The following is a 20,108-nucleotide window of genomic DNA, read 5'->3' as shown; positions in this document are numbered from 1 at the left end:
GCTCTTTTTTTCTATGGCAGCACAGTAATAGATATGAGGGAAGGTCTTTTTTTCGTAAACAGAGTTCACACAAAACCGCTAACTTCCCAGAAGAAGAATGTAAGCTACGTAAATAAGGAAACAGAGAAAGAATATCTTTGATTGCCACTAATTCACTCAGTGGAGCAGGGAAAAGGCTCCCTTGAGAGTACAAGGACTAATATCTCAGGTTATTGTCCTATCGAAGCGCAGCGAGAAAACACTTACGAAAAAAAGTGTGGTCGAATGGACAGAATGGGACGGGACGTGCGTAGCACCGCCTGTAAGACAGTGACTCAAGAAATGGAGGGGAGAGATCGGAAGAGATACGATGAACAGTAGAAACAAAAAGGGGAAACAATACATGAAGACTGCCCGACTTATGTGTAGGTCTCTGCTGACTGTTCATGACTAAAGGATGTTTGTCGTATTTAGTGTTACTTTTGTGTTGTTGAGGCAGAAAAGGCAGAGTTAATCGCAGTGTCATTATGAAGCATACTGTGGCCAGGGAGCGTAACATTCCTTAGGCTGACAGAATACCATTAACTGTTTCATATTTCGTCATTGCACTAGAATCTAGCTATTACGTCCATCTGCTCTCTTCACCTAACGTTATTTTAAATGTATATTGAATAAAATAATATCACTTAGTCAATTAAATATCGTGCAGTATTTCCTTTTGCAGACTTAGATTGCAGTAACTGGTTGACGTTGAGAGCAGCTTGTGATATGCAGGGAACGTCCTTGTATCGTACTGTTTCTGTTCGCTGCAGGAAACGACACGTTTCTTCCGGGAAACGTAATTTGTCCCCGTAGAGTTGGTTCTTCTGCTTTCCTCCCAGAGACCATTTTCTCTCTTTTCGAGAACTGATGTGCGTAAGATACTGCGTTGCGAAAGAGATCAAATACGAAAGCAGAGGCGAAACAGGAGAGGAACATGACATTACGCTAATGGAAAGTGGAATAAGATTTTAATGCGAGCTGGAAATTAGATGAAGTTGTACGTTTGGCATAAGCAAACATTTTCTTGCGACTAAACAAAACGGTAAAAAAAATCATGGACATCACATCCGTTTATAATAAGAAGTGAAGGGTATGAAACTGCCTGAGTCACAAGCACCATAAACGTTGAACAAAACATTGCAACAGCATTTTCTAACCTTTAATTTTTTCACACTAACCGGCATACAAATTTTTAGCAGAACGGGAAAAAAATGCTTACGTGAATGAGACATTGAGCTTGAGTTGTCTTTTAGCATAGCAAGCTGACGTACTTTTTGTGTGTGTCCGACTGTAGGGTTTCATTTCCTTTTGTGATGCTCTACAACTGTATGCTAACTACGACGTTTTTCTAATGGCAACAAGCCATATTTTGTTGATTTAGAGATTTTCAATGAATTCTAAGGATGCTAGAGGTACTGAAACACATCTTTCATCTACTTTCCAAACAACGTCATGTCTGTTCAATACTCTTGCTCCATTTGAATTTATTTCACTGACATGAAGCGAATTGAACTGACTATAAAAAATTGAACGAAATGCCGTGACATTAAATTATATTACTAAAATTTGCTTGAAACACAGAGAACTACAATCCAATATATATATTACAAATGTCTTTTCAGCATCTGGCTGCCAGTGGTCAGTGTCCGTTCCTCTAGTTGAGGCGGCTGCACTAAAATCTTCTCGAACTCAAAAATCGAGTCTTACACCTATGGTCTCAACTGAAATCACCACAAAAACCAAAATTCAACTTGAACGCATGATGGAAAAGACGACAACAGAGTCAGTACCTCAGGCACCAGTCGATAGACTGGATGCACATGATCATCGGTTTGGAAATTAATGGTAGGGTCTTATGGGACCAAACTACTGAGGTCATCAGTCCCCAAGCCTACATACTACTAAATCTAACTTAAACTAACTTACACTATAGACAACACACACACCCATGCCCGAGGGAGGACTCGAACCTCTGACGGGGGGGGGGGGGGGGGGGGAGCCAAACGGACTGTGACAGGGCGATCATCGGACTTTGGAGGGACAGGGGCACCATGCGGAGAGGAATCGGAGCTTCTCCAAGACTTCTCACATTTTCAAAATGAAACGTAAAATCTTTATTGGCACAATTAATGTGAACACCCTCACTAAATAAGGCAAATTAATGCAACCCACGAACATCATGGGAAAATTTGACCTGAAAATCACTGCACTGAAAGGGACTGGTGCTGCCATAGGTCAAACGGATATCAACTGCGTTTTTTTGAATAGGAACCCCCATTTTTATTGCATGTTCTTGTAGTCCGTAATTAAATATGAATGTTTTAGTTGGACCAATTTTGTCGCTTTGTGATAGATGGTGCTGTAATAGTCACAAACATATGGCTCACAATTTTAGACGAACAATTGGTAACAGGTAGGTTTTTTAAATTAAAATACAGAACGGAGATACTTTTGAACATTTTATTTCGGTTGTTCTAATGTGATACAGGTACCTATGTTTGCGAACTTATCATTTCTGAGACCGCTTGCTGTTACAGCCTGATTACCTGTAAATACCACATTAATACAATAAGTGCTCAAAATGATGTCCGTCATCCGCAATGCATTTGTCAAAACTTGTAACGACATTCCTCTCAACAGCGAGTAGTTCGCCTTCCGTAATGTTCGCACATGCATTGACAACGCATGTTGTCAGGCGTTGTCGGTGGATCACAATAGCAAATATCCTTCAACTTTCCCCACAGAAAGAAATCCGGGGACGTCAGAACCGGTGCACAAGCGGGCCATGGTATGGTGCTTCGACGACCAATCCACCTGTCACGAAATATGCTATTCAATACCGCTTCAACCGCAAGCGAGCTATGTGCCGGACATCCATCATGTTGGAAGTACATCGCCATTGTGTCATGCAGTGAAACATCTTGTAGTAACATCGGTAGAACATTACGTAGGAAATCAGCATGCATTGCACCATTTAGATTGCCATCTATAAAATGGTGGCCAATTATCCTTCGTCCCATAATGCCACACATCTACATCTACATGACTACTCTGCAATTCACATTTAAGTGCTTGGCAGAGGGTTCATCGAACCACAATCATACTATCTCTCTACTATTCCACTCCCGAACAGCGAGCGGGAAAAACGAACACCTAAACCTTTCTGTTCGAGCTCTGATTTCTCTTATTTTATTTTGATGATCATTCCTACCTATGTAGGTTGGGATCAACAAAATATTTTCGCATTCGGAAGAGAAAGTTGGTGACTGAAATTTCGTAAAAAGGTCTCGCCGCGACGAAAAACGTCTATGCTGTAATGACTTCCATCCCAACTCGTGTATCATATCTGCCACACTCTCTCCCCTATAACGTGATAATACAAAACGAGCTGCCCTTTTTTGCACCCTTTCGATGTCCTCCGTCAATCCCACCTGGTAAGGATCCCACACCGCGCAGCAATATTCTAACAGAGGACGAACGAGTGTAGTGTAAGCTGTCTCTTTAGTGGACTTGTTGCATCTTCTAAGTGTCCTGCCAATGAAACGCAACCTTTGGCTCGCCTTCCCGACAATATTATCTATGTGGTCCTTCCAACTGAAGTTGTTCATAATTTTAACACCCAAGTACTTAGTTGAATTGACAGCCTTGAGAATTGTACTATTTATCGAGTAATCGAATTCCAACGGATTTCTTTTGGAACTCATGTGGATCATCTCACACTTTTCGTTATTTAGCGTCAACTGCCACCTGACACACCAAACAGCAATCTTTTCTAAATCGCTTTGCAACTGATACTGGTCTTCGGATGACCTTACTAGACGGTAAATTACAGCATCATCTGCGAACAGTCTAAGAGAACTGCTCATACATTAAACCGCCAAGGTCGCTGATGTTCGGCTTGTTGCAGCTATCGTGGATTTTCCGTTGCCCGATAGTGCATATTATGCCGGTTTACGTTACCGCTCTTGGTGAATGACGCTTCGTCGCTGAATAGAAAGCGTGCAAAAAATCTGTCATCGTCTCGTAATTTCTCTTGTGCCCAATGACAGAACTGTACACGACGTTCAAAGTCGTCGCCATACAATTCCTGGTGCATAGATATATGGTATGGGTGCAATCGATGTTGATGTAGCATTCTCAACACCGGCGTTTTTGAGATGCCCGATTCTCGCACAATTTGTCTGCTACTGATGTGCGGATTAGCCGCGACAGCAGCTAAAACACCTACTTGGGCATCATCATTTGTTGCAGGTCGTCGCTGCTGACGTTTCACATGCGGCTGCACACTTCCTGTTTCCTTAAATAACGTAACTATCCGGCTAACGGCCCGGACACTTGGATGATGTCGTCCAGGATACCGAGCAACATACATAACACACACCCGCTGGGCATTTTGTTCACAAAAGCCATACATCAACACGATATCGACCTTTTCCGCAATTGGTAAACAATCCATTTTAACACGGGTAATGTATCACGAAGAAAATACCGTCCGCATTGGCGTAATGTTACGTGATACTTCGTAGTTATACGTTTGTGACTATTACAGCGCCATCTATCATAAAGCGAAAAAAGTGGTCCAACTAAAACATTCGTATTTCCATACGTTCTACACGAATATGTAATAAAAATGGGGATTCCTATTTTAAAAAACGCAGTTGATAACCTTTTGACCTATGGCAGCACCAGTCTCTTTCAGTGCAGTGATTTTCAGGTCAAATTTTCTAGCAGGCCAACCATAGCGCCATCTGGTATCCCCCTTCAAGCTAAACGAGTTTCGTTCCTTGTAGTTTTTGCGTTTGATTCTTACTTCGTGAGATATTTGGCCCGGTCACTATCAATGGACCATCCTGTATAAAGACCAACACAGTAACAGACAAAATCCGAAAACGCCGAGCCAAATTTTATACACTTATCTACAGGATGGAAGACTCCAGAGCAACAAGTAAACTTTTCAGTATTATAACAAAGAGTAAATGCGGCACACAATGGCTGCAAGAAGTCCAGAGGGATCTGCAGCAGACAAACATAAAAAATTTCGAAGACCACACTGTGTGCCGGAATAGAATCACAAGTGTGAAGTTTGATGAAAGGACATCACGCTAGCCTGGTAAAAAAATAAACAGAAGAACGGAAGAAGGGCATTCTAAGAGCATGAAGAGTTTTTGGAAAAACAAAAAACGTCCGGAGATGATATTATGAATTCAAGTTCAATTGCTCTCCTAAAGGGGAACAGTCGTTTAGTAATTATATATATATATATATATATTCATTCGACATGAATCTAAAGGAATAACAGAAGGCTTTTAATGAGGTAAGATATCTGCTGTACACACTACAGTCAAATAGCACTCAGAAGATTACTCCGCTTCTGGAAAATTTCCCCGGACACTGTACATGTCTTTAATTCCTTCCCATGTTAAAGCTTAGATTGCACATTTAAAATATGGTCACTAGTTCGAAGTTCACCGAACTCGCAGAAAGAATCATTTCCAAGCTCCCATTTTGTCATTACGCTTTCATAGCGACCCATTCCAGTAATTATTCTGTTTAATCTTCGCTAGTGTCTTCTTGGAACACCAAAACCAGGAGCTTGTTTGGTCTCATTAGCAATATGGAATCCATTTTGCGGGAGTGTTTCTTCGCCAGCCATCCCACCTGTCCCTCTTTTCCTCAAAAACTTCTAATCTTTCGATGGTTTTCCGGAGAGGTGTCCTTGCGTGTAAATGGTGATAAATTATAAGATCGCACTGGTTGAGTATCACCTTCGACTTCTTTGTCATTTCAGCTTTGCGTCTGATGTTTGATGATTGGATATTGGCTAGTATTAGTAGCCAGGTGCTAGGGGTCGCTTCCAGTGAGCCAGTGATGATCCTCATCGATTCACTGAGCTCCACATAAACTTCTTAATGTATGGGCGCCCATTGTCCACACTAGGGTGCAGTAAATTGCAGCAATGCCGATGCGCGCAATGTGTTCGCGCCGCTTCCCATTTAGCTGCCTTTTACACTCCTGGAAATGGAAAAAAGAACACATTGACACCGGTGTGTCAGACCCACCATACTTGCTCCGGACACTGCGAGAGGGCTGTACAAGCAATGATCACACGCACGGCACAGCGGACACACCAGGAACCGCGGTGTTGGCCGTCGAATGGCGCTAGCTGCGCAGCATTTGTGCACCGCCGCCGTCAGTGTCAGCCAGTTTGCCGTGGCATACGGAGCTCCATCGCAGTCTTTAACACTGGTAGCATGCCGCGACAGCGTGGACGTGAACCGTATGTGCAGTTGACGGACTTTGAGCGAGGGCGTATAGTGGGCATGCGGGAGGCCGGGTGGACGTACCGCCGAATTGCTCAACACGTGGGGCGTGAGGTCTCCACAGCACATAGATGTTGTCGCCAGTGGTCGCGGAAGGTGCACGTGCCCGTCGACCTGGGACCGGACCGTAGCGACGCACGGATGCACGGCAAGACCGTAGGATCCTACGCAGTGCCGTAGGGGACCGCACCGCCACTTCCCAGCAAATTAGGGACACTGTTGCTCCTGGGGTATCGGCGAGGACCATTCGCAACCGTCTCCATGAAGCTGGGCTACGGTCCCGCACACCGTTAGGCCGTCTTCCGCTCACGCCCCAACATCGTGCAGCCCGCCTCCACTGGTGTCGCGACAGGCGTGAATGGAGGGACGAATGGAGACGTGTCGTCTTCAGCGATGAGAGTCGCTTCTGCCTTGGTGCCAAAGATGGTCGTATGCGTGTTTGGCGCCGTGCAGGTAAGCGCCACAATCAGGACTGCATATGACCGAGGTACACAGGGCCAACACCCGGCATCATGGTGTGGGGAGCGATCTCCTACACTGGCCGTACACCTCTGGTGATCGTCGAGGGGACACTGAATAGTGCACGGTACATCCAAACCGTCATCGAACCCATCGTTCTACCATTCCTAGACCGGCAAGGGAACTTGCTATTCCAACAGGACAATGCACGTCCACATGTATCACGTGCCACCCAACGTGCTCTAGAAGGTGTAAGTCAACTACCCTGGCCAGCAAGATCTCCGGATCTGTCCCCCATTGAGCATGTTTGGGACTGGATGTAGCGTCGTCTCACGCGGTCTGCACGTCCAGCACGAAGGCTGGTCCAACTGAGGCGCCAGGTGGAAATGGCATGGCAAGCCGTTCCACAGGACTACATCCAGCATCTCTACGATCGTCTCCATGGGAGAATAGCAGCCTGCATTGCTGCGAAAGGTGGATATACACTGTACTAGTGCCGATATTGTGCATGCTCTGTAGCCTGTGTCTAAGTGCCTGTGGTTCTGTCAGTGTGATCATGTGATGTATCTGACCCCTGGAATGTGTCAATAAAGTTTCCGCTTCCTGGGACAATGAATTCACGGTGTTCTTATTTCAATTTCCAGGAGTGTAGTTTGTTTAGTACAGTTTTTCTGGATTTCAGTATTTGCATCACTTTTTCTAGGCGGTGCCTGTAGGGAAGTGTATAGTCAGTTCCGACTCGTAAATATTTAGATGTATTTTTATACTTGATTGGCTCTCCGTTGAGTTTAAGACTCGGCTTCCTGGTGGGTTCTTCATGTTGAGATGCATTTAGATACAGGGTGTGGCATTTGGTTTGGTTTGATGTGTTATTTGGTACAATACTAAAGAACAGTATGTACATGGGTGTGCTGAAAAGTAATACCTTCGAATATTTTATTCTGTTCTCAATATCGGTTGAAGTATTACACCTAATGGATATTTCTTGGTCGAATTTCCCGCTTTGCTACCGCATGTTGCAACCCTCTTCCGCTAGAGGGCTCCTACTTGTAGTGTGTTAGATGGCAGTGTGCGGCGTAACTATGTTGATGTGTGAGAAACAGCGTGCTGTGATCGAGTTTCTATCTGCAGAAAATTGATGATCTGCTAGATTACAATCAACTTAGATTTACGGAAGGCAGTTCTAACGTTGCGGGTGATAATGGAAGCAAAACTAAAGAAAAAGCAAGACACGTTCATAGGATACATCGACCTGGAGAAAGCGTTTGAGAACGTCAAATGGAGTAAAATTTTCGAAATTCTTAGAGAAGTAGGTGTAAGCGATAGTGAAACACGAGAAATATATAATATTTACTAGGAGAAAGAGGGAACAATAACAGTGAAAGATCAACAACGAAGTGCACGCATTAAAAAGGGTGCAAGTCAGGGATGTAGGGATGTAGTTTTTCGCCCCAACTATTCAATCTATATGCCGAAGTAGATCTGATGAAGATAAAAGAAAGGTTCAAGAGCGGAATTAAAATTCAAGGTGAAAGGATATCGATGATAAGATTCGCTGATCACATTGCAACACTCATTGGCAGTGAAGAACTAAAGGATATGTTGAATGGAATGAACGGTCTAACGAGTACAAAGTATGGATTGAGATGAATCGAGGAAAGAGGAAAGTAATGAGAGGCAGCAGAAGTGAGAACAAAGAGAAACTTAACATTTATATATGAATATCGTGTCTGATCTTTCGGACATGTCCGGTGAATATGCAGCTCGTTAGAATGCAATTACAATGAAATGAATACCCCTAGCTGCATACAGGCGTTGAAAACGTTTGCGCCGATCGGGGCTTCAACCCGGGATCTCCTGCTTACATGGCAGACACTCTATCCATTTAAGCCACCGAGGGCACAGAGGATAGTGCGACTGCAGGGACTTATCTCCGGCACGTCTCCCGTGAGACCCACATTCGCAACTTATTATCCCGCACTATATTCATAGTGCCCCTGCCAATTTTACTCATTACTCTCGGCTTTATTGCCGACTCCCGTAAGAGTTCGGGTACTGTTTTGTGCATCCGTACAGAAGAAGAAGTTCAAAAGGCCGGTGAGCCTTATATTTATATAATGGTACCTGTTCTTTCGGACATGTACGAAAGATCAGATATCATCTTCATAGCTAAGGCTCGGACATGTCCGACAGGACAGATATCATCTTCATAGTTAAGGCTCACCGGCCTTTTGACCTTCTCCTTCTATGCTGATGCACAAACAGTTCCCGAACTCTTATTAATAGCAAAGATAAGGGCGATCTCTTCCTTATCTCTCTGTTGGTATCGCCGTCGCATGGCATTCAATGTTTTGAGGACAGAAAGCAATGATTTTGGCCACAGCACCTAGTAGTGTGACAATACCATCTCAGCGCTGTCTGAAGCATCAGCTGCCACTATCGACTGTTTTCTGGCATTTTATGAGACTAACTGTGTATTATGGGTAACAAGACATTGAGCATAAGATTTCACCGCGGTTTGCCGATTAAGAGTTGCTTTCCCCAATTAATTTACACTTTCCACCTGGTTTTAGGGTAGTTTTGCAATAATTTTTACCATGGTTTTTAAAGATTTGCCACGACCACGAAATTCCGTTCTGAAAACCTTTGCCTCTCACAGATTGAAAATACATTCTGTTAGTATTGTCTGTTCCAAAGCCTGAATGATAGATTAATATTCTTCGAGTGTGAAGTTATTTAACTGACGAAGGTCGTTCCGTAAACAGTTGTCAGGAGGATAGACTATGCCCATGTATTCCGAATATTCACTCGTAAATTTACTGTCCATAATGATATCCTGAAGTATGGCGACCCATTTCTTCAAAGTCTGTGCCGGGCGTCATGCAATCTCTGTAAAACCTATAGCGTGCAACTGGTACGAGAATTTTAAGTCTAAAATATTTGGCCATTTTGTCCTTTATCTCTGTGCAACCGGAAGTACGAGTATTCGGCTCAAAGTCGGAAAACAACTGCTAGACCACCCCGTAACTGTCTGCCGTGGCAGTTGATAACAAAAAAGCTCGTTGGCTGTAAAGTGTTACTTCATTCGGACAAAGTAACTTGTCCATTTTGTGTGTTAAACACCGTCGATATTCTGCTGACTTCCTCTTCGGGTTGTCCACTTTAAAACCAGCCGCTGAAACGGATTTTCCTGAGTGTTGCTAATAAACAGCGATATTTGTACCCCAAGATAGATTTGCTGCGTCATTTAAAATTGAACATAGATTATATTGTAGTTCTCAACTAGATTTCCTAGCAAGAAGTGTTTAGATAGTGCACAGGCTAGAGAGAAACGTTTCGAAAAATAACAAGTAAAAAATATTTAGTTGTTCTTGATACTGTGATGTCTAAAACCAATCAGTCCAGCCTGTTCTAAGTTCACCACATGTAGAATATTGCACAGGTCCGTACGTCGACGAAGCTTAAGTACAACTATAAAGGTCCATAGATCCTCGTCGAATCAAATTCCTCGTCGACACTCTGAAATGCTATCTTTCATGAGTAAACTTCATGAAAGTGTCGCTGTCGTCAGTTAAGTACAGTACTCCAAACTTCACATCATGCACACTTTCTGAAATCATATTTGCCAAAATGATATGTTGTTGTTGTTGTTGTGGTCTTTAGTCCTGAGACTGGTTTGATGCAGCTCTCCATGCTACTCTGTCCTGTGCAAGGTTCTTCATTTCCCAGTACCTACTGCAACCTACGTCCTTCTGAATCTGCTTAGTGTATTAATCTCTTGGTCTCCCTCTACGATTTTACCCTCCACGCTGCCCTCCAATACTAAATTGGTGATCCCTTGATGCCTCAGAACATGTCCTATCAACCGATCCCTTCTTCTGTTCCAGTTGTGCCACTAACTTCTCTTCTCCCCAATCCTATTCAATACTTCCGCATTAGTTATGTGATCTACCCATCTAATTTTCAGCATTTTTCTGTAGCACCACATTTCGAAAGCTTCTATTCTCTTCTTGTCTAAACTATTTATCGTCCACGTTTCACTTCCATACATGGCTACACTCCATACAAATACTTTAATAAACGACTTCCTGACATTTAAATCTATACTCGATCTTAAAAAATTTCTCTTCTTCAGAAACGCTTTCCTTGCCATTGCCAGTCTACATTTTATATCGTCTCTGCTTTTGTTGATGTTCATCTTATACCCTCCTTTCAAGACACTGTCCATTCCGTTCAACTGCTCTTCCAAGTCCTTTGCTATCTCCGACAGAATTACAATGTCATCGGCGAACCTCAAAGTTTTTATTTCTTCTCCATGGATTTTAATACCTACTCCGAACATTTCTTTTGTTTCCTTTATTGCTTGCTCAATATACAGATTGAATAACATCGGGGATAGGCTAAAACCCTGTCTCACTCCCTTCCTAACTCCCTGTATTTTACCCCTGCCACCGTTAGAATCTGAAAGAGAGTATTCCAGTCAACATTGTCAAAAGCTTTCTCTAAGTTTACAAATGCTAGAAACGTAGGTTTGCCTTTCCTTAATATTTCTTCTAACATAAGTCGTAAGGTCGTATTGCCTCACGTGTTCCAGTATTTCTACGGAATCCACACTGATCTTCCCCGAGGTCGGCTTCTACTAGTTTTTCCATTCGTTTGTAAATAATTCGCGTTAGTATTTTGCAGCTGTTGCTTATTAAAGTGATAGTTCGGCAATTTTCACATCTGTAAACACCTACTTTCTTTGGTATTGGAATTATTATATTCTTCTTGAAGTCTGAGGGTATTTCGCCTGTTTCATACGTCTTGCTCACCAGATGGTCGAGTTTTGTCAGGACTGGCTCTCCCAAGGCCGTCAGTAGTTCCAATGGAATGTTGTCTACTCCGGGGGCCTTGTTTCGACTCAGGTCTTTCAGTGCTCTGTCAAACTCTTCACGCAGTACCATGTCTCCCATTTCATCTTCATCTACATCCTCTTCCATTTCCATAATATTGTCCTTTAGAACATCGCCCTTGTATAGTCCCTCTATATACTCCTCTCACCTTTCTGGTTTCCCTTCTTTGCTTAGAACTGGGTTTCCATCTGAGCTCTTGATGTTCATACAAGTGGTTCTCTTATCTCCAAAGGTCTCTTTAATTTTCCTGTAGGCAGTATCTATCTTACCCCTTGTGAGATAAGCGTCTACATCCTTACATTTGTCCTCTAGCCATCCCTGCTTAGCCATTTTGCGCTTCCTGTCGATCTCATTTTTGAGACGTTTGTATTCCTTTTTGCCTGCTTCATTTATTGAATTTTATGTTTTCTCCTTTCATCAATTAAATCAATATTTCTTGTGTTACCGAAGGATTTCTACTAGCCCGCGTCTTTTTACCTTCTAGATCGTCTGCTGCCTTCACTACTTCATCCCTCAAAGCTACCCATTCTTCTTCTACAGTATTTCTTTCCTTCATTCCTGTCAATTGTTCCCTTATGCTGTCCCTGAAGTTCTGTACAACCTCTGGTTCTTTCAGTTTATCCAGGTCCCATCTCCTTGAATTCCCAGCTTTTTGCAATTTCTTCACTTTTAATCTACAGGTCATAACCAATAGATTGTGGTCAGAGTCCACATCTGCTCCTGGAAATGTCTTACAATTTAGAACCTGGTTCCTAAATCTCTGTCTTACCATTATATAATCTATCTGATACCTTTTAGTAACTCCAGGGTTCTTCCATGTATACAGCCTTCTTTTATGATTCTTGAACCAAGTGTTAGCAATGATTAAATTGTGCTCTGTGCAAAATTCTACCAGGCAGCTTCCTGTTTCATTTCTTAGCCCCAATCCATATCCACCTACTATGTTTCCATCCCTCAGTTTTCCTACACTCGAATTCCAGTAACCCATGAGTATTAAATTTTCATCTCCCTTCACTATCTGAATAATTTCTTTTATTTGATCATACATTTCTTCAAATTCTTCGTCATCTGCAGAGCTAGTTGGCATATAAACTTTGCTCTACTGTAGTACGTGTGGGCTTCGTATCTATCTTGGCCACAATAATGCGTTCACTATGCTGTTTTTAGTAGCTTACCCGCGTTCCTATTTTCCTATTCATTATTAAACCTACTACTGCATTACCCCTACTTGATTTTGTGTTTATATCCCTGGAGTTACCTGACCAGAAGTCTTGTTCCTCCTGCCACCGAACGTCTCTAATTCTCACTGTATCTAACTTCAACCTATCCATTTCCCTTTTTAAATTTTCAAACCTACCTGCCCGATTAAGGGATCGGACATTCCACGCTCCGATCCGTAGAACGCCAGTTTTCTTTCTCCTGATAACGACATCCTCTTGAGTAGCCCCCGCCCAGAGATCCGAATGGGTGACTATTTTACCTCCGAATATTTTACCCAAGAGGACGCCATCACCATTTAATCATACAGTAAAGCTGCATGCCCTCGGCAAAAATTACGGCCGTAGTTTCCCCTTGCTTTCAGCCGTTCGCAGTACCAGCAAAGCAAGACCATTTTGGTTATTGTTACAAGGCCAGACTGTTGCCCTTGCAACTACTGAAAAGGCTTATGCCCCTCTTCAGAAACGTTTGTCCGGCCTCTCAGCAGATACCCCTCCGTTGTGGTTGTACCTACGGTACGGCTATCTGTATCGCTGAGGCACGCAAGCCTCCCCACCAACGGCGAGGTCCATGGTTCAAGGGGGGGGGGGGGGCAAAATGATAACAGTGCAATATTCCGAAGAAGTAGTTTATTAGAAGAGCACAAACACTCGACTTTGAACTCAGTTTCAAGTCCAGGGTACAACGTAAGCCCATAATAGTCCCCTCAGCATGTAAGTGCAATTTCTATCCTGTTATAAACACCGTCGAAGAATGTCCCCCATTGGTCAGATGCACGATATGGCGGGAGCTGTCGTGATACCACATCTTCACACTATTGGCTGCACGCGGCAAGTACATAGCTTACAAAGTAGTCTCTTGCCGTGGCGACCTCTGGAGAGCGTCGCCAGAACACTCGTCCTGCAACTCTGGGTACCACTCGTGACTGACGTGGGGGTCACAACAAGAAGTCCATGTCTAGTAAACTAATATAGCGATTTAACTTGCCCTAAGCTGTGCAAATAAGCACTATTACTTCGGCTATGAAAAGTAGACATCTTTGCGCAGTCGGCTATTTCCTTCAGAACCTAATGTTTTAGGTAAGCCTCACAGCAAGCATTTTGCTTCACTGAGATCCCAGTTCCTTTGCCCATCAACACACGATTTCGGTGGTAAGTACTATCTGTCTCCAGGCCACACGGTCCTACCGTTTAGGTGCGATATCGAGACAGTTTTACTGAGCTCTGTAGGCAGCAGTAGATCGGTAAAATATTCTCAGTTAATTGAAGAAAATGATCTTATTGGCCATTAGCTGCAATAATGAGATCACCCAGAATTACGATGGCAACTCGAAATCACGATCGCATCTGGACCGGCGACGCCTCTGTCCTCCTCCTAAGGTAGTGCATCTGTCATGCACTACTGCCATGTGGCAGCATTAGATGGTACCTCCCTCACTCGCCCTCAGTTACGCGTTTCATTTCTTCATTTTGTGTTCCGTGATTATTTATATCGATTTTTTGTGACTGACCGAACATCGTCTCCTAATCCATTCAGAACAGTCTCATATCAGCAACTTTTGTCATTTGTTTCAGTGCCTTTGTATCTCATTCAGTTGTGTTTGATTAATTATCATGTATTTGTGGGCCTTATGTGACATAATAAATTATGTCTGTAGTAGACTCTTATTTAATTAGAGTCGTGCTGTCCTCTTCCTCCTTACTCTATCATTATAGCTGATTTATTCCACACTAATTGTGAAGACAAGTTCGAATAATACCCTTTTCTATTAGATGAATGTTATGCTTTAGGCATGACCAGTAAAAGGAGCCGGGCCGGAGTGGCCGTACGTTTCTAGGCGCTACAATCTGGAACCGACCGACCGCTACGGTCGCAGGTTCGATTCCTGCCTCGGGCATGGATGTGAGTGATGTCCTTAGGTTAGTTAGGTTTAATTAGTTTTAAGTTCTAGGCGACTGATGACCTCAGAAGTTAAGTCGCGTAGTGCTCAGAGCCATTTGAACCATTTTGAACCAGTAAAAGGATTAAGACAGCGGGTGCTCGTTTTCAGGTCACACATATCAGAACGTGGTTTCACCTTCTCACACATTTTTTATCAAAATAAACCACTTAAGTCTTACCTACTTATTATTTATCACTGATTAAATATTTAATACAATAAAGCAAGCTTCACAGTTTAAATTTACCTCTTAACGCTTCCTCCAGGGCCTAGTTTCTTGTTGATATGAGCGAGTGTCGGTCCGCTGTTTCTGCATTTGTATTGGAAAATTCCCCGAACATATCCATGCTGATATTCATCAGTGTATTAATTAAGGAGGAGTTTTGAACAATCGTAGCGTTCCATAACTGCAGATCTGTTATGCCGTTACTGTTGATATAATTAGTATCTAAAGAAGAGAATTATAAATGAAATAAAAGCTGAGAAGAAGAGTAATTGTTTAAAAAAGACTATGTTTCAAACAATACCTGGAAGTTGTAATGGTGCTGACACTTGAGACTACAGATCTGTCTTACAATACTGTAGTCTTGGACGAATGTGTACTGGTACATGCCTTTGAGAAAAAATGATGTTACTGTTGTAGGCACAACGACCTTCCGTGGAACATCCGCAAGTTTGTCCACAACCGACTGCGCGACCTGAACCTCGCCGAAGACCTGCGCGACGTCGAGCCGTGGTCCCGGAGCCCCTGGTCCCACACTGACCTGATGCGGATGCGTGCGGGACTCGTTGGAGGGCAAGTAAGTCGAGGTGGCTTTCGTCACGCATCACGAGCAACGGCCAAGTTCCGTTTTGCAGTAGAAGTTTTGGAATTTGCAATTTCCGTCGTAACAGCTGAAAAAAATCTCGTAAAAGCTACTTTCCTCCCCACATTTTATTCTAGATTCAGTACTATTTTACTTTAGTTACTAGATGCCATCTTTTTGTCAAATTATTAGTTTACCTAAGACTGGCGAGAGTCATGCCTGCGATTTGTCTCTGGATGCTCTACATTTTTTGTCGTGTATTTAAACTACATTCCTGGAAATGGAAAAAAGAACACATTGACACCGGTGTGTCAGACCCACCATACTTGCTCCGGACACTGCGAGAGGGCTGTACAAGCAATGATCACACGCACGGCACAGCGGACACACCAGGAACCGCAGTGTTGGCCGTCGAATGGCGCTAGCTGCGCAGCATTTGTGCACCGCACCGTCAGTGTCAGCCAGTTTGCCGTGGCATACGGAGCTCCATCGCAGTCTTTAACACTGGAAGCATGCCGCGACAGCGTGGACGTGAACCGTATGTGCAGTTGACGGACTTTGAGCGAGGGCGTATAGTGGGCATGCGGGAGGCCGGGTGGAAGTACCGCCGAATTGCTCAACACGTGGGGCGTGAGGTCTCCACAGCACATCGATGTTGTCGCCAGTGGTCGGCGGAAGGTGCACGTGCCCGTCGACCTGGGACCGGACCGCAGAGACGCACGGATGCACGCCAAGACCGTAGGATCCTACGCAGTGCCGTAGGGGACCGCACCGCCACTTCCCAGCAAATTAGGGACACTGTTGCTCCTGGGGTATCGGCGAGGACCATTCGCAACCGTCTCCATGAAGCTGGGCTACGGTCCCGCATACCGTTAGGCCGTCTTCCGCTCACGCCCCAACATCGTGCAGCCCGCCTCCAGTGTTGTCGCGACAGGCGTGAATGGAGGGACGAATGGAGACGTGTCGTCTTCAGCGATGAGAGTCGCTTCTGCCTTGGTGGCAATGATGGTCGTATGCGTGTTTGGCGCCGTGCAGGTGAGCGCCACAATCAGGACTGCATACGACCGAGGCACACAGGGCCAACACCCGGCATCATGGTGTGGGGAGCGATCTCCTACACTGGCCGTACACCTCTGGTGATCGTCGAGGGGACACTGAATAGTGCACGGTACATCCAAACCGTCATCGAACCCATCGTTCTACCATTCCTAGACCGGCAAGGGAACTTGCTGTTCCAACAGGACAATGCACGTCCGCATGTATCCCGTGCCACCCAACGTGCTCTAGAAGGTGTAAGTCAACTACCCTGGCCAGCAAGATCTCCGGATCTGTCCCCCATTGAGCATGTTTAGGACTAGATGAAGCGTCGTCTCACGCGGTCTGCACGTCCAGCACGAAGGCTGGTCCAACTGAGGCGCCAGGTGGAAATGGCATGGCAAGCCGTTCCACAGGACTACATCCAGCATCTCTACGATCGTCTCCATGGGAGAATAGCAGCCTGCATTGCTGCGAAAGGTGGATATACACTGTACTAGTGTCGACATTGTGCCTGCTCTGTTGCCTCTGTCTAAGTGCCTGTGGTTCTGTCAGTGTGATCATGTGATGTATCTGACCCCAGGAATGTGTCAATAAAGTTTCCCCTTCCTGGGACAATGAATTCACGGTGTTCTTATTTCAATTTCCAGGAGTGTATTTCTCTAGTGCCTCTACTTTGCCTACGTTGAATCCACGCAATATCTGACCGTGAAACTACGGGAACACGCCAAAAACCATTACGCTGTACATTACTCTATACGAACAGACAATTAATTATTAATGGATTAAAAGATTAATATTTGATATGATGGGTAACATTACTTTAGTAAAGTTTAGTAAAGTTTTCCCATCATCTCTACGTGTCTGTTTACTGGAAGACTAAAACGATATATATTACGCGTACAATATTTTGTCATACGTTACGTTGTTAAGTACGTGGTGAAAGATTTCCTCCATATTTCTTTTCCACCAGTTAGCGAACTCTGGTTCCTGGGTTGCAAAGGTATTATTTAATAAAAATTTCGTGAAATTTGCAGTATGAGTGCATATTACTACAGTAAATATGACGACTAGGTAAACTGATCTTACATTAAAAAATCTTGTGGTTGTGTTGAATGAAGAATTACTGAAAAATATGGATAGTTGTTAACAAACATTAGATGGGGTAGATGGATAGATTGACTGTGTGGTTTGATGGATAAAGTGTGTAACATACGAGACCGCTGGAGAAGGGGAGACTGGAAAAGAAGTTTGTAAAGGCGATGTAGCACAAACTTAACAGGTGTTTCCTATGTTTCGCCTACACTGTCTTCGAATGTACATGCTTACATGACGTAACATAAGAAGTTTATTTTTATTTAATTTTGCATCAATGGCGACCGGAAATAAGTGAATTTGGTGCCTCCTAATATACTGCGACCAAGATGCGGACGCGAAAGTTTTTACCTGCGCAGGAACTCGTCCCTCGCTTGTTCCCCTTAGATGGCCTCCAAACGGGGAGTAGGCAGCGTTTTGCTTTCTTTGCTGCCTCGCCTTTAAACCCTAGCCTAGCAAAATAATGGCCTGTTATTTTTCGCTTTTTCGGCAGCGACCACCGCCGTCACGTTTCTTCAAAAAAATCCTCTCAACTGTGGCCACGAGAGGCCTGGGAAAACTATAGATAGGTAATACACTTTACCAACGAAATTCTTTTGAATACAGTCACCGCTGATAAGATAATAAACGTGAGATAATAATCGTCCCAAATCTTCTGCATCAACTGAACATTATCATGACTTTGTTACTGAATACAGCTGTTGAAACCAGTATGTTCAGACAAGCGTTATTTTGCACGGAACATTATCCACTTGCACATTGAAGGCAGGATGCAACAGACAAAAAACTGACATGAAGTGTAGTATATATCTGTATATGCAACTGATTTTCAGCGTAACCACGCAAAGTATGTAGGAGGAACGCCATGTTTGTTGGCGTGCTAAAAAGTAATATGTCCGAAATTTTTATGCGAAGAATCTTAAAGCTTTTTAAATAAAACATATTTCATTAACATTCTGCATCTTCTTTCTTCATGTCGACATATTTGTTTCTCACCATGGTCACCCTGGCGACGAATACAATTCTCCCAGCGAGAGCCCAGTTTGTTGGTGGAGTCGCACTCTCACCTCTGTTTGCAACGTTTCATCATTATCAAAGTGAAGTTCTCGAAAGTTTTCTATAAATTTTGGAAACAGATGAAGATCGGATGGGGCCAAGTCGGAACTGTGTGGAGGGTACTTGATGACAGTATTGTGGGAGGAGAGATAAGGTTCCACAGGCGTTTCGGGTGTGGGAAAGAGATAGAGGTCTGTTAGCTGGGGAGACTATGGAGTTGACAGGTAGGAGGTGAAGCAGGTAGTGTGAATACAAATGGTGGGAAGGACAAGGGTGACGAGGAGAAATGGTGTGTGGGGAAGATAGTGATACAACAGGAAAGGAACAGGGGTGGGTCTTGGAGGAAAAGGGGAGGGGAGCCCTGGAGTATAGTGGGATAAGTGGGGAGGGTTAAAGTTGGCCGGAGGGATAAACATTGGGCATTCGGAGGGGGGGGGGGGGGCTCTCATTGTCTGGATGATGATACAGCAGGCGCAGAGGTGTCCGATATTTGATAATATGGTAGTGGATCCGTGTTGGCGAAGGTAAACGGATGCAAAAAGCGAGAAAGAGTGCACAGCGTTCGAAGATCATTGCAACATTGCCATAGCGGAGGATGGGTCAGATCAGTACTCTGTAGGTGTTGAGGTGTATACTCAAGTTCGTCCTGTTAGTAGTTTTATTAGTTTTAATTTATTGTGGGCTTTCTGTTGGATGGTTAGTAGGTGACGTTTCCACTTTAGTTGTTTGTCGAGTGTTGGTCCGAGATATTTTACTTCGGTGAACCCAAGGCGTCGGAACGTTGCAGATGTCGCAACGCTTGTGTGAGATCTCGCATTATCATGCTGAAGGAGAAGGTGCTCTATGTGTGGATCAACTGTTCTAATGCGTGCATTGAGAAACTCCATTACCGTTCGTTGTTCCTCACCGACATATTTACTTTACATACGGGCATGTTACACGCTACGATTCTGAACACTCTAGCTGTAGAAGGCTGCAACTTGCATCAGAGAAGCTGGAAAGTCCCCGGAATTAAATGTATGACATATAATATCTCAGTCGATATTGAGCACAGAACAAAACATTCGGAAGCATTAATTTTCAGCCCGCCTTTGTACATTATATATATAAAGAAGCATTACATACCGACTTTCTCATTTAAAAATCACATTTGAACGTTGGTTGCTTGTGAGAATGATGCAAAATGCTTACCAACAAGAGTCACAATTCGACAATGACAGATAGTGGGCGAACGAGACTGTGGGTATCGTTTCGTTATGTTGCG

At 43.8% G+C, this 20,108-nt stretch overlaps 1 protein-coding gene across 1 annotated transcript in view; it reads left to right on the top strand.

Moving 5' to 3' along the window:
• The window catches only part of LOC126354117 (dipeptidase 1-like), a 447,156-nt gene that overhangs the window by 173,925 nt on the left and 253,123 nt on the right, over positions 1–20,108 (top strand). Inside the window, exon 3 of the mRNA XM_050003512.1 lies at positions 15,496–15,652. Coding sequence (XP_049859469.1) covers positions 15,496–15,652 — 157 coding nt within the window. The remainder of the gene's footprint in view (positions 1–15,495; positions 15,653–20,108) is intronic.

Source organism: Schistocerca gregaria, chromosome 3 (genome assembly GCF_023897955.1).
Source record: "Schistocerca gregaria isolate iqSchGreg1 chromosome 3, iqSchGreg1.2, whole genome shotgun sequence".
NCBI classification, from domain to species: domain Eukaryota; kingdom Metazoa; phylum Arthropoda; class Insecta; order Orthoptera; family Acrididae; genus Schistocerca; species Schistocerca gregaria.
This window is presented reverse-complemented; position numbering and strand designations above follow the sequence as displayed.